Genomic DNA, 15,785 nt, shown 5'->3' on the forward strand with positions numbered 1-15,785 from the left:
CTTTCTTTCTTTCTTTCTTTCTTTCTTTCTTTCTTTCTTTCTTTCTTTCTTTCTTTCTTTTTTTAAAGATTTATTTACTTATGCATACAAAGCTAGGGTGTGGACCAAAGGTGTGGGGGTGAGAGGATTCACCAGCATGAGTGGGAAGCAGAACAGGCAGATTTACAGAAATACACTGCTGAAGTGTGCAGTGGGTGGGTCAGGAGAGGTCTGCCCTGCCATGTTGGTCACCTCCCTGGTTAAGGATGGAACTGAAGCTGCAGTGGCTAAGGATGGCTTCATAGTGCTGTGCTATACCCACTTGTGCCCCAAGGGAGGGCCCTCTAAACCCCCTTTCTAGCTTTTCATCCACAAAATCTTTCCAGGCCCTTCTGAAGAGCTGTGTATGAAACTGCCTGTGATGAAATGCAGTCATGGATGAGACAATGAAAGGGCAGGCTTGAACAAAGACGTAAAGGGAAAGAGGCGAGTACTGATAATGATGCACATACTGTCTACTATCTTTTGTAAATTCAAGTACAGAGAGTAACTTTTTACTTTCTGTAAAAATTCTAGAACCTCATAGAATTTCAGAGAAGCCTTCCAGTTTGGAGGATGGAAGTTCCCAAATGATGAAATTCTTCAGCTTTATCAGGAAAGTGGAGCATCTTTTTAATGTTTATAACTGAAATTTAAAATTAAATTCTGAAAGTATTCCATTACTAATCTTGTCTGTGTATAACTGGGGAAATTTGTAGAACCTCATTTTGAAATAAGGTTGACTTATAGTTCTTTAGAAATATAAAATATATCTAAAATACTTTCAGCTAACTTATAGCTAAAAGCTATTTAAAACATAGCTAGTATATAACTAATAAAATATAGCATTCATTTCATCCATTCATGTTCATATTTATTAAAAAGATTTATTTATTTATGTGTAGGGGTACAAGCCAGAGATGCAGGGGCAGTGAGAAGATTCACCAGAGAGAGAGGGGGGAGATCTACAAAGTACACTGCTTAGGGGAGCAGCAGGCGAGATAGGGGGGGTCTGTCACACCATGTAGATTACCTCCAAGACTGGGGGATCGATCTTGCACTGGAGCTCCTGTGGCCAGTTTGCAGTGCTGTGTCCTAACACATTGTGGAACCAGGGAGGGCCCCCATTCCTGTTCATATTTAAGGATATTTCTGTTCGTATTTTTCTTAAAAAGAAAGAAAAGCTATGAATGAAGGGAATTGAAGATAAAGGATCAGAAATGGGGGGGGGGTGAAGAAAAATGAAGACACAGTTTGATATGAATGACATGGTTTGTGAGTAGAAAGCCTTACAGAGAGTAGTAAGATAATACTGGTTCACTGACAATTGAAGCCCATGATATGGTTGAAGATATGCAATAAAATAACAGTTTGTTTTTTTTTTTTTCTCTCTGACCTCAAATGGCTTCAAGCTATCCTACTTCAAACAGGGGTAAATCCTGAAATTAATAGGGATGACTAAGTTTTTGCATTTATAAAATAGGAAAAAATAGCAGACTCTGTATTAAAGTATTATGTATGTATTACCAACAAAAAATTTAACCAAGTGTTTGACAGAGTAAGCACCTATTAATACTGTTTACTAACTCAAAATTCATACAATGATTAACGTGCCTTGATAAATGCAAAGAAAGGCTATCAAAGCTAATTTTACATAAGAAATACAAATTATAGCAATTATGGTATACTGTTTAAGTGTTACTAAATTCAAATAGTAACTGAAAATTTTTCAAGGTTATGACTAAACCAATCATTTTGTTCTTAGTGACAAAAAACAAAGATTCCTTGGGCAAGCAATAATAAGAGTCATTTAAAAACTTAAAGAAAAGGTCAGTATGATCTAATCAAGTAATCCAGGCTTAGCATTTATCTTAAGAGAATATGTTTTAAAAATGACTAAGTGGGCCCTCCCTGGTTGCACAGTGGGATAAAGCACAGCACCGGAAGGTAGCCACAGAGGCCTCAGAGCCAGTTCAATTCCCCCACCCTGGCCCTGGCCCCAGAAGTGATCCACATGGCACAGCAGACCTCTACTGTCTCGCCCGCTGCTCCCCTCGGCAATGTACTTTTGTCAATCTGCCTGTTCTGCTCCCCACTCTATCTCTGGTAAATCCTTTCATAGCCCCTACATCTCTGGCCTATACCCCAGTTCTGTATGCATAAATAAATAAACCTCTAAAAAATTACAAAAATTACCAAGCAATATGAGGTTTACTGCAATTCAAACTATATTAGTATAAAACTGGCATCAATTGAATCAATTAAAGACGAGTATAGGAAGAATTTGCTATATTAAAGACTATTAGCCTGGTGGGATATTTTATGTTATCAAGCATATTAATTATATATATATATATATATGTATATATATATGTATATATATACATATATATATATAATGTTCAATTTGCAAAGTGTCTGTAATAAAATTTTTAAAGCTCCACAAATAATAAAACATAAAATTATTTAGAAGGGCCTCCCTGGTGACCTAGTGGTTAAGTCTCAGCACTATCACTATGAAGATCCACTGTGACCACCTTAGTTCCATCCCCAGCCAGGGAGCTAACCCACATGGCTCAGCAGAGCCTTTCCTGTCTTGCCCATTCTTCCCCTCAGCAGTGTATTTCAGTAGATCTCCCTATTTTGCACCTCAATCTGTCACTGGTGAATTCTCTCAACTTCTTTCCGCAAACCCTCACCCCCCCCACACACACCTCTTGCCTACATCCCAGTTCTTCAACACCAAAATTAATAGATAAAATATTTAAAAAATTGAGCACAGTTATGGAAGAATATGGATCAAAATTAAAGAGTCCTTAACACTGAGGACTTTCAATGGCAAGATAAATTCAAAGAATACAAATAAATGAATTACTGAGGTAATATTCTTTAGTTATCGATTGTTTAATTTAATGAGTTATATATAATAGGTGTGTGTGTGTGTGTATTATATACCCATATAATATATATAAATATATATATAAGTGGTGATGAGATTATGATGCAAAGGGATCTTTTTTGTACATTGCAGAGGGGAGTATAGGCTGGTGCCCTTATTCAGGAGAAAATCTGGCAACAACACTCAATGGATTATAAATGTTTGCACCCTCTGACCATCAAATCTTCACTCCTGGTATATTTCCCAGAGAGAAGCCCTACCTTCAGATTCAGAGAGAAACCCTAACTTCAAATTCACACAGATTCTGTGTGGTTTATAGCATGTTGTTTGGAAAGGAAGGAATTAGGGACAACTTGATATCCCCTCCTGGAGGACTATGTAGAATTTGGTTTTGGTCCAAAATGGCAAAATGGTCACTAGCTGGAAGAAATGAACTCATTTTATATATAGCAATACTAAGATATCCAAACACTAACTCAATTAATGTAGTCAGAAACAGAATGAGGTTTTTAACACACGAGGGTTTACATAATTTAGAATTCTTTTTCACATACACACAAATACATATTTTCTAGAATACCACACATGTAGACAAAAATAAATATATGGAGAGTGGTTTGATGAATACATGTTCCAGAGAGAATTGAAGTGAGGATTGGAGATTTCAGTATAAAATCCAGCAAGACATCTTGCCAAGGATGGTGATAATAATATGAGGCCACACACTGAAAAAGTCAATCAACTGTGTGCACCTGAAGTTAAATTAAAAGAAAAAAAGAAACTAAAATGTATATAACTTTAAATGAAAAAAGTTAAAGGAATGTATAATGGCATGCAAACTGATTAAAATAACAAAGTGGAGTACAAACTAATGTTTATATGAATTTAAACTAAAACCCAGAACTGGTATGCAAACTGATTAAAGTACCAACAAATAAAATAAATACAAAATGATATACACAGTGATTATAACAGCCTAAGCAAGAATTCATGTTAGTTGTCTAGGCCAAGGGCCCTACTCTTCAACTCAGCTTTTTCTGATACCACCTTCTAGGGCAAATTTTATAAGGATGCTTTATGGATGGCTCAAAAGCAAATATTCTTCACAACACCACTCTGAGGGACATCATCTTCTGTTCTTGGAATCCCTTTTAGAATCTCTCCTTTCTGGCACTAGTAAGAGGGTAAGACTGACTAAAGTTTTCTCTTCTACCAACCCCCAGAGAAAGGACTGAAGTAATAACTTCGACACATTAAGACACATCCTGTTATATTTCTCTGAGCATTTAGACAAAATGTTCTCAAAATGGCTAGTGAAATAATGAGTATTGACTTACTCATCTTAGAAAGATATCACTATACTGTGTACATTCCTCCCATGAACTCATATTTCAGGAGTGAACTAGAAGAAAGGAGTATACTGGGCCAGGTGAGTCAAAGGCTTTGAACCCCTTCTATTGCCCTATCAGAGACCAACTCAAAAGTCATTTTCCACCTCGAGGGGGACCAGACCAGGCTCTTAAACAAGCTTCTATTTGATATTCCCTCCTGTTCACCTCTCTTCTGGGTCCTTCTAGGGAGGGTTATTGCAGAAAGACAGTCTAGGAGAGGATTTAAGGTCCTGCTTGCTACCCCAAAATAAGCATAATGGAGGAAAAACAAAGTTTGTTCTTTGAGAGATGAAGTCATGGATGATTGTTTTCTGACTTACATACACCTGTGTCCCAGTTGGAACAATTTTTTCATACCTTTTTAGACTGTACATTATATACATAACATACAAACTAGGAAATATATGAGATATAGCAAAAACTCTCAAATGGAAAAAATTATTTCTAAATATGCAACACTTAGAAAATGTCTAGCACCTTTGTGTAGCCTCTTATAAACCTCATTTTTTCCTTCAAGGTTTTACTTATTGCTGCCTAGGAAGTCCCTTTACCTTTCTAATTTCTCTAACGGATCCTGTGTTCATCTTGCCCCCAAATGCAGCAATTTCTGACATTCTTATAAGGCACGTATTTTACTTCTCTCAAGTGATTTGTATTTGGGCAACAAATACCACTCCTCAGTCCTTCAGAAAACTATGTTATCAATATATTTTAGGATGACTCTTAGATTTTGCAAATGAGTCCATTCGTATATTAATCCCAGAAATCAAGACCTATCACCTTACTATGTCTTTGAATTCTTATTTTTAAGGTTTAAAATTCCAAGAGTGCTATAAACATATCATCAATTTATTCTTTGTAACAACATGGATGCAGTAATTTACTGGAAAACTGTGTAATTATGTTTAAAATACAGTTGTTTATGGTGATAGCAAAGGGGAACATTCTGATCTTGGAACACCTAGGGCCTTTTTTTTCCTCACAAAAGCCAAGACACAAATTGAAAGATAGAAACTAGCATAGTTAGAGTAAATTCAAGAAATTGTTACCTTAGTTTCTTTCCTCCATCTGCAATTTTAGCTTTTTGAAGATAACCTTCTTTTTCAACCATCTGCAAGAAGAGTGCATATGTTAAAACCGTGACAAACTCTTATGCATTTTCAATTTGAAAGAACCTAGGCTTTCCAACAGCTATTGCAGTGATGGAAGTTTGCAGTCATAGAACTTCATTAATTATGCATATATAGCTTATGGGAAGTGCCTCCAAGATCATAGTCATTACAAGTCGTTAAATATCCAAAAGAAGGATCACAAAGAAGAATGAGAATGATTTGTTAAGATAGTGATACACCTTTACTCACTTTTCCTTTAGGCATTGAATTCACTGGCTTATAAAATTGATTAAAGTGATAAAACAAAGACAAATTTAACTCTTTCTTCATTTCAATGATCGTCCCTAAAAAGTTATTCCTTTAATTCCCCATCCCTACTTCAGATGCCTAGGGAGGCTAGGAAAGAGCACGATTCCATGGGAATCGTGAATAATGGAAGGGCATTTACAACAGTGACATTTCTTGCATTCCAGGCAGCCACCAAGAGAAGCTCTGGTAGCTCTTATTATCATCTCCTTGATGTAGGCGGTTTTTCTCTCCTATTTGTATTTATTGGCTTTCTACAGCTACAAGTTTCTTAAAGGAAAGTCAGCAATTCATTACAACACTTGCAGAGGTTTTTGTGGAATGCACTGTGTTGACTCCCAAGTAAGTCTAAAATAGGTGCTTTAATTTCTTAGCACCTTATTTTTGCCTTTCCCAGTCATTTCCACACTACCAATCTCAACTCCTTGTGTTCCATATTTTTACTCTTGATGAACTGCCAGCATCCTTCTCCCAATACTACGTGCAAGAAGCTTTAAGAATTACCTGCTTTGGGCAGAACAGCTAAAAAGACACTTCTCCAAAGAGGAAATGCAGATGGCCAACAAGCATATGAAAAAAATGTTCAACATCACTTGTAATAAGGGAGGTGCAAATTAAAACCACCTCTCAGTGAGAATGGCACACCTTAAAACAACTAACAAAAACAAATGTTGGTGAGGATGTGGAGAAAATGAACTCTCCTGCACTGCTGGTGGGAATGCAAACGAGTACAACCACCATGGAAAACTATTTGGAGGTTCTTCAAACTGCTAAACATGGAGCTTCCCTACTACCCAGCAATCCCACCCCTAGTTATCTACCCAAAAGACACAAAACACACTGATTCAAAAAGATACCTGTACCCCCATGTTTATTGTGCTGCTTTATTTACACTTTGAAAGGCATGGAAACAACCCAAATGTCCAAAAGTAGATGACAGGATTAAAAAGATGTGGGACATATACACAATGGAATATAATTCAGCAACCAAAAAAGAAGAAGAAGAAACACATGCCTTTTTCCAGCAACATGGATGGAGCTGGAAAAGATCATGCTTAGTGAAATAAGCCAGAAAAAAAAGGAAAAATACCAGATGGTTTCACACATAGCAGGAGTATAAAGGACCAGGGGAGAAAATAATAATAATAATGAACAACTGTCTACTGGAGACATTTTACAGGGGTAGAATGGGGAATGGGATCAAAAACAGTGGGGGGAGGGAAGTACGCTGGACTATGGTGATGGCACACTGGTGATCTGGTGATGGGAAGTCCATGGGGATTACAACTGAGATGGAAAAGGCACAAAATGATGTAAAAATAAACTACTATGTTACTTTAAAAAATAAAGAAATAAAGAAAAAAAAAACACTAATTCAAAAGAAAAAAAAAAAACAAAGGAATCACCTGCCTAATATCAGAGAAACACAATCCCGAGTCCCTCTCATACTCTGCCCCCACCATGCCTCTAGCCCACAAATTCTGAAATAGAAGAAATATACATTAAATTGCCTCTGTGTGTTGGAGCCTATGGTCCTTCTGCAATCTCTGTTAAGCACATCTGCCCTAAATCTCCATTTCATTCTGCCATTATTACTATCATAACACTTATTGAACCCTAGTGTAATTGTTATTTTGTTATGTCTGTACCTCCTCCACGACTGCCTTCCAGCACTTTTTGAGTATTTGCTGGCACCAACAATCACAATGATGAATATTGTTTGAACAAAAGAGTGGGAGAAAAAATGCTTATTTAAATCTTTATAGGAAAATAGGCCATCCAAAAATCTTCATCTCATTATAACAGGGAAAACAAGACATATTTGGGGATAAATGAATAGCTCCAAGTCACTAAAATTTCCCGAAAGAATTACCTATTTAGAGAACTCACTGACACAGGTGAAATCTTTTCTGACTTGTTCATTATTATACTCACTATTATAGATAACTTTCAAAATACATTTTTATGGGCTCTCCCTGGTGGCATAAGGCATTAAAGTGCAGCACTATGAAGCTCTCAAAGCCACTGTAGCACCAGTTCAATCCCCGGCCAGGGAGGTAACCCACAGGATGGGGCAGACTTCTACTGGTCCACCTGCTGCTCCCCTCAGCAAGGTGTTTCAGTTGATCTGCCTGTTCTGTTCCCCACTCTGTCTCTGGTGAATCCTCTTATCCCTCACACTTCTGGCCTGTACCCCAGTTCTTGTATGCATAAATAAATAAATCTTTAAAAAGTACATTTTAATGGATATATTTTGAATAAATGATGATGAAAATATGATAATTGCAAAGTATTCTTTACATACATATATATTTTCAGAAAACTTCTTTTACCCTAGCGTGTCAGAAAAAGCATAAAGAAGTTCTCTTGGATAATTTTTGAAATTGTATTTTCACTGGTGTCTTTTATGTATTTGGAGACACTTATCCATTTTCTTTTCCCTCCTTTTTTTCTATGTATGCTGTCTCTTTTTCTTGGGGAATCTTAGATCTTGCCAGGGAATCTTATTTATCTGTTTCCTAAAAACCCATATAATAATCTTTGTGTTTAACTCTATGCATCATTGGTTTCTACAAATATTTGGAAGGAAGAAGTTTTCAGTATCAATTATCACCACAGAGGAGGTCCCTGTCTTCAGGAATGCATATTAAGGCATTCTGTTGTGTAACCATAGACAAAGTTTACTGTTTTATTTAAACTTTCTTGTGATGAAAATAAAAGATACCAAAAGCCTGAATTTCTCTATCAAAAGCTACAAGACCTCTCAACCCATCACAATTGATACATCTATACACTGCTAAAAAAATACTGCATTTTTCACTTAAAAAATGCTTATTAAGGGCCCTTCCTAGTGGCGTAGCTGGTTAAAGCACTGCACTAAGAAGCTTAAGCCACTACCGCATGAGTTCTATCCCTGCCTGCCCTGGAGGTGACCACATGGCGTGGCAGACCTCTCCTGACCCGCCCGCTGCTCCCCTCAGCAGTGTACTTAGTTGATCTGCCTGTTCTGCTCCCCACTCTTTCCCTGGTGAATCCTCTCACCTTCCGCATCTCTGGCCTGTACCCCAGTTCTGTATGAGTAAATAAATAAATCTTTAAAAAAAATGTTTCTTAAAACACCACTGGGTGGACACTAAGTACCCAAAGATGTATTGTTGCATTTTTCTAAAAGGAGAAGGGAAATACTGAAGGATAAATTCAATACTCTCTGTGCATATGTAATTGTTTTCTCCAGAAAATACAAGACCTTTCCAGGATATCTGAGATTGATACTAGAGATAGAATTATTGTTTTTTTAGTCTAAACACTCTATAAATATGACATAATTTCCATCAAAGAGGTCAAGCCAGTTCATCAGGTCTTATCTCAATGCAATGGAGTTGTCCTGTCTACATCAAAGTTTCAGAAAAGGAAAGGGGGAAGAAATTGAATTGCTAGTTGATAATTTTCTCTTTATGAGCTTCCAAAGTTCAAGCTACCTTACATGGAAGGTAATAATTATTTTACTAAATATCATTGTCAATGGACTGTACACAATTTTACACATCTAGTTGAATCTACGAGTACATTTCCACATGCAGATGTGTACATGTACAGCCAGCATATTCTGCTTCTAGGATCAGATTTTATTTTGCTCTATTATTATTTTCATGCATCATTTCACTTTTTCACTTTTCCAGTTCTTTCAACAACTTTTCAATTAATAACATCCTTTCCCCATAAGTCCTAGGTGTTCTGTTCAAAAGGGAACAGCAAAGATTAATAGTGCAGAATTAATCTTACTGTGCATCATACACTCGTGGGTTAACAATCACGATATTCCTTTTCTATACTCAGCCAACCATCTCAGAGATATAGTTTATGTTTTCCATATAACAGAATGCTTCAATCAGACTTCCTACACTGAAAGCACTGCATTATTTTATGTCCCATACTGGCCAGCAAAGCTTCCATGAGGTAGATTTAAATATTTTATTATTCCTTTGCCATCATACCTTGAAATATATCACAATGATCAAGGTAGTAGGAATCAGTAGCCCTGAGAAAATCATAAAAGTATTAGGCAAACAAAAGATCATAATTATTTTGGATGTAGGTACATAACTGGCACCTTATTATTTATTTTAATTAATTATTCCCACTTTATGTTTGCCTCATGATCTGCAGATAATAACAGAAAGTGTTGGTGACTTAGGACTCAGATGGTTTTGTCTGAAATTATTTACAAAATTATGTAAAATTGTACCCTAAGTTGAGGGCCACCTTGAAGTTCTTTGAAGTAGTAGCACTCCCTAAGCTATGTCCACTTAAGAAACTTTAACTAATCACTAGATGTTGAATCTGACTTCTTGAGTTATTGGCCAACATCCCTTAAAAGCCCTTTTTTTTTATGTTAAGTGGCAGGAAATTTCAGCAATTTGTCCAGAGTGGATGCCAGCTGGGGTGTTAGCAGTGAGAGAGTACTCTGCAGACACAACCGTGCTAGAGAAGAGCAAAAGGCAGTGTGATACCCAGGTAACACCTATTTATCCACTGAAGTTGGAGTCAGTAGAGAAGCCAGGAGAGCTGAAGACAAACTTTGATGGTGACATCAATCACAGCAGAAAGATGAGCCTTTAACCATTTATGCCAATACCACAACCTTTCATATGAAAGAAGTCTTCAAATTTTCAAATTTCAAAAAAAAAGTAGAATTAAAAGCAAGAGGCTTTCATTTAATCAGCTCTCTAAAGTAAATATGTGAAAATACTTGTTTATAGGGCCTTCACTGGTGGCACAATAGGTTAAAGTGCAGCACTAAGAAGCTAGCCGCAGCTGCTTTAGTGTGAGTTCGATCCCGAGCAAGGGAGGTGACCCACATGGCGCAGCAGATCTCTCCTGTCTCACCCCTTGCTCTCCTCAGCAGTGTATTTCACCCCCCTGTAACTCTGACCCATACCTCAGTTCTGTATGCATAAATAAATCTTAAAAAAAAAATACTTGCTTATAAATGGAAACATAACTGACTAAAAGACTTTCACCAAATTGTGATGAAAAGTGATTGGCTTCTGATACCAAAACCAAATAGTTTTTTACCTCATACTTCCTCTGCTGATGTATTTGTTATTGCTCTTTCCCTCTTTGTTCTGAGTCTGTGTTCACTGGTAACCTTTTGACCTCTAATTCAGTTGTAGATCCTCAGACATAGAATATGGAATCAGTTATTACATATCAGTATATCCCCATTATAAGTACATAAATTAGTATTAGTATTAGCTTGTACAACAGACTTTTGGTTACTTGAGATAGTTCTAAAGAATCATAATACCTACAGAATATGATGATATGAAAAATGCAATTTTTCTTGATCCACATATCAAGAGAGCCTCCAGTCCTGAATGGAGTGAGCCTTCCAAAGTAGTCCACCTTGTAAAACTCTCTACATTAATATCTTTTTTTTTTAACTTCTGCATCACACATACAAATAGATATTTGTCTTTGTTCTTTCAAATGGATTTACTTTTTGGATAATATTGATTTTTTAAATTATATATATAGTCAAACTAACTGACCTATCTATTTCTGCACATATTTACCTTTCTAAACCTCTTTATACTAACAGCATACAAAATTTATATTTAGTAAAGTTTTTAGTTTATAGGACATTATAATTAACACTAGTTACCATGAAGTATATTACCTCTGTAGTACTTATCTATGGGACCTAACTACATTGATGTTTTTCTTTTGCCTTTGTCTTCATATTGTAACATTACCTTCTTTGGGGCAACTGTCTACATTTTTCCTCTCTATTCCAATTATTTCTTTACTTGCTCTACCTTCCTTCCTATAGCAGAAATGCTTAATATGTGTGAAGCTTGTACTGGACACAATCCATTAAGAACAGAAACAAAAATTGAGGAAGAACATCACTATGTTAAAAATCAACTTTATCTGAAAATCATATCATATACTGTTTTTTTTATTTTAAATTCATAATTTCAGAACTACTTTACATAAAGCTCAAGAATGAAATATGATGCTTTCAGAAAAATGTTTCTGCATACACAAATACTTTTAATGTGCTTGCGTTTAAAAAACAATAAAACAATATTGCCAAGTTGAGTACAATGATTTGAAGAAAAAGGAAAGCAAAAGAAAAGAAAAGAAAAAATGATTACATATAATGCATGAGAGGACTAACTAAAATCCTTCCGGAATTCTCCTTGAGAAGTTGATCTTGATGTTGCAGTCACAGTTAGGTATAGTTTTCTTATTAAAACTAACTTACTTAATGGCACATCTTCAAACAACTAGCAACAACAATTGTTGGAGAGGATGTGGAGAAAAAGGAACTCTCCTGCACTGCTGGTGGGAATGCAAACTAGTACAACCACTATGGAAAACTGTCTGGAGGTTCCTCAAGCTGCTAAACATGGAGCTTCCCTACTACCCAGCAATCCCACTCCTAGGTATCTATCCAAAAGACACAAAAACACTGATTGAAAAAGATACTTGTACCCCCATGTTTATTGCTGCTTTATTTACAATTGGAAAAACATGGAAGCAGCCCAAATGCCCAAAAGTAGATGACTGGATTAGAAAGATGTGGTACATATATACAATGGAATATTACTCAGCAACCAAAAAAGAGAAACACATGTCTTTTGCAGCAACTTGGATGGAGCTTAGTGAGATAAGCCAGAAAGAGAAAGAAAAATACCAGATGGTTTCACTCATAGCAGGAGTATAATGGACCAGGCGAGAAAATAACAAAAATAATGAACAACCATATACCAGAGACATTCTGTGGGGGCGGAGTGGGGAATGGGATCAAAAACGGGAGGGGGAAGGGAGGGAAATGCACGGGACTATGGTGGTGGCACAGGGGTGATTTGGTGATGGGAAACCCGCGGGGATTACAATCGAGATGGAAAAAAAAATGTGCAAAATGATGTAAAAATAAACTTTGTAATAAAACTAACTTACTTAAACTCCTTAGCAAACTTGTTCCCAATTTTCCATTGATTTTTCTCCCTCTTTCTCTCTCTGTTAAGAAGGGTGAACGTGGCAACCTCTGGGGCTCCACTGAATAGCTTACATGGATCTTCAAGCATTTGGCAAAGCACATAGTATGTTTTGCCAAGTGCTTCTCCCTCTCCCTACTCCATTTTAACATTCATACATATTCCTGATTTATTTAGCTCTAATTTGTCAAAATGTCATCCTGAAAAAAAGTTATTATTTGACTTTGAAGAATCACCATAGCCTTTCTTCTTATAGCCAGTGTGTTTCATTTGGTCACAAATATTCCAAGTTCTGTTTGGAATAAGGACTGATGAGTCATATCCTTATATCTGAATAACTTTCTTCAGTCTTCTGAGGGTGCTTCTTATATCTCACCTTTCCTCATTTCTTCTCAGTTTCTCTCCTCTCTGAATTCTATTCCTTTGTGCCCTTTTTGAAAATGTGTTGCTTTTTTTTTTTTTTGGTTCTGTCTTTGGGTCTTTGGAGTTTAGTGAGAAAGGTTTTCCTGGTTACTGTCTGGACAGTTTATTAGCATAATTCAATTGTTTTGTTATAACTTAATTTCAGTCTAGGCAGTAGGGAAGAAAGAATTGCTCAATGTTAATAGACCTTTCTTGTTGTGTGTGTTCCTTTTTTTCTACTCTAATGTTAGATGAATTTCAAATGTGGGGTGGATGGGAGAAGGTATTATAACCTTTTTCTGTGCTTTAATGCTTTCTAAAATCCCCTTCATCATGCCATGTCCCTTTACTATATGAACACCTTCTCTCTCTCCCATTCATCACAACTCATTTGCCTACTGTAACCTGTTCTGTATTTTTGTAATTTTTTTGAAAGTAACAACTTTTTTCTGATCTTCATACCTTAAATTTGCAGTTCTTTCTGTTTGCATCATTCTCTTCCAGTTCTTTGCTTGGCAAACTCTCTCCAACCAGCAAGTCTCAGTTTAAATGCCTGTATCAAAGCAGGTTTTTAGGGCTATTTTAAGTTCGGCACTCCCTCTCTCACAGATATTGTTTTTCTGCTGTCAGAGCATGTTTTGTAATTTGCACAGAGAATGATGCCATTCTATGCTTGCTTAGTACATCTCTTCATCCTCAGACTGGAAACTGGAAACTCCTTTTTGAGAAAAGTATATGAATACTTAGCATATCATTGCATGCCACAAGCCCACCATTACTCCCATCACAAGGATAGCCTCAACAAGTACTGGAAATTATAAACACAATACTATTTAAGGAAAACAAGCCTACATGGACAATGAAAAACTGGAGATGTTTTCTATTAGATATATTAAATTATATAACTTAGTATTAACATACCAGCAACTTGAAGTTCTGGGGGGTGTGATTTCAGAAAACCTAATTTTATCATACCAAAGTAGAATTTTGAAAAATTAAAAGGCTTTTAGAATTTTTTTTTGTACAATTGTACAACCTTATCAATAGAATTATTCCCCCAAAGTGGTTGCTCTTTGTTTTAAAATAAGAAAACACTGGATGCTCGCAATGTCTTTCATCCTCAAAACCCTCACAAGTATTAATTAATCCACAAAATGATATCTGGCTCCAAAAGGTAGAATCTGTGACTTAAGGTTTATCTGCAAAAGCCTGCTTTGCCTCCAAGCCATGGCAACTTCCTGAGCTCTGTCCTCCAAATCCTCTGAGCTCAGGAGGTAGCAGATGATTCTCTAAAACCTGCCACAGGCTTTTGACTCCTGCAGGGTTATCCATAGACATGTCTCATACTCTTTTGATAAGAAATAAAGAAGATAAAGATTAACATGTTATAAACAGGCTGCTCTTGAACATTTCTTTAGGAGAAAAAGGGAAAGTGCACTGAAAACAATTAGGTCTCATAAACAACTATAAAATAGAATATATAAGATCAGGAAACAAATGAATATTAGTATATTTGACATTTCAATTCTAAAATTTTCACTGCATTACAGCAGTTGTTAAGCAATCACACAGATTCTCAGAAAATGATTTAGGTCTCTTGCCCTGAAAGCAAGAGATTTACATGCCATGTGGCATAAATGGTGTCACCTGTCAATGCACTGGGTAGTTTCCACCATGAGATTATAGAGTCCAATTAGGGGTGTATTTTTGCCAATATTCAAAATAAATCCATTATTCGTCTGTGTAACTACATTGATTACAATCTACCTTATTAAAGGGAACATTGAGATGTAAAGCATGCTTAACAATGGTGATATCATCTATTGGAGTACCCACAATGGCAGATTCTATTTGGAATGAGCAGCATTTTCCTCCAAAGGGGGTGGATCTAATGAGATATATTTGCCAATTATTCCTAAAGCCAAAATCTCTCATACTTCCTGGAAAATGTTCAGGGGAGTTCTAAATATGAGAGAGAAAGAAGATAAGATTTATTTAGCACAAATTGTTGAAATAAATAAGCATCAAGGCTTATATGGCAAAAAAATAAGGATTAATAACATGAGCTTAAAAGATTTGCATTATTCTCTAAAGTGTTTTCATTAGTATACATTTATTTATGTGTCATAACTTATCCTATTGCCAAGGGACTAGTAGATAGCAACAAAAGAAAAAAACAAGAATCTATGGATGACTCTGGATGCAGCAATGAGGAATGAGAGAAGGAAGGAGCACTGGAGACTTGAAAGCAAGCAAAATGACAGATTTGTTAAAAAAAAAAAAAAGTAAGTACATACATACATTAGTCCAATGTGAAGAAAATTGTATAGTTTAAAAAACAATAAAACAATATTGCCAAGTTGAGTACAATGATTTGAAGAAAAAGGAAAGCAAAAGAAAAGAAAAGAAAAAATGATTACATATAATGCATGAGAGGACTAACTAAAATCCTTCCGGAATTCTCCTTGAGAAGTTGATCTTGATGTTGCAGTCACAGTTAGGTATAGTTTTCTTATTAAAACTAACTTACTTAATGGCACATCTTCAAACAACTAGCAACAACAATTGTTGGAGAGGATGTGGAGAAAAAGGAACTCTCCTGCACTGCTGGTGGGAATGCAAACTAGTACAACCACTATGGAAAACTGTC

General features: G+C 36.1%; 1 protein-coding gene across 1 annotated transcript in view; it reads right to left on the reverse strand.

The window, feature by feature from the left end:
• Positions 1-15,785, reverse strand: part of ARHGAP15 (Rho GTPase activating protein 15) — a 591,597-nt gene that overhangs the window by 517,679 nt on the left and 58,133 nt on the right. Inside the window, exon 3 of the mRNA XM_004674681.2 lies at positions 5,358-5,419. Within this exon, the coding sequence (XP_004674738.2) occupies positions 5,358-5,419 (62 nt within the window). The remainder of the gene's footprint in view (positions 1-5,357; positions 5,420-15,785) is intronic.

The sequence above is a fragment of the Condylura cristata genome, unplaced genomic scaffold, assembly GCF_000260355.1.
Source record: "Condylura cristata isolate star-nosed mole 26May11 unplaced genomic scaffold, ConCri1.0 scaffold00002, whole genome shotgun sequence".
NCBI classification, from domain to species: Eukaryota; Metazoa; Chordata; class Mammalia; order Eulipotyphla; family Talpidae; genus Condylura; species Condylura cristata.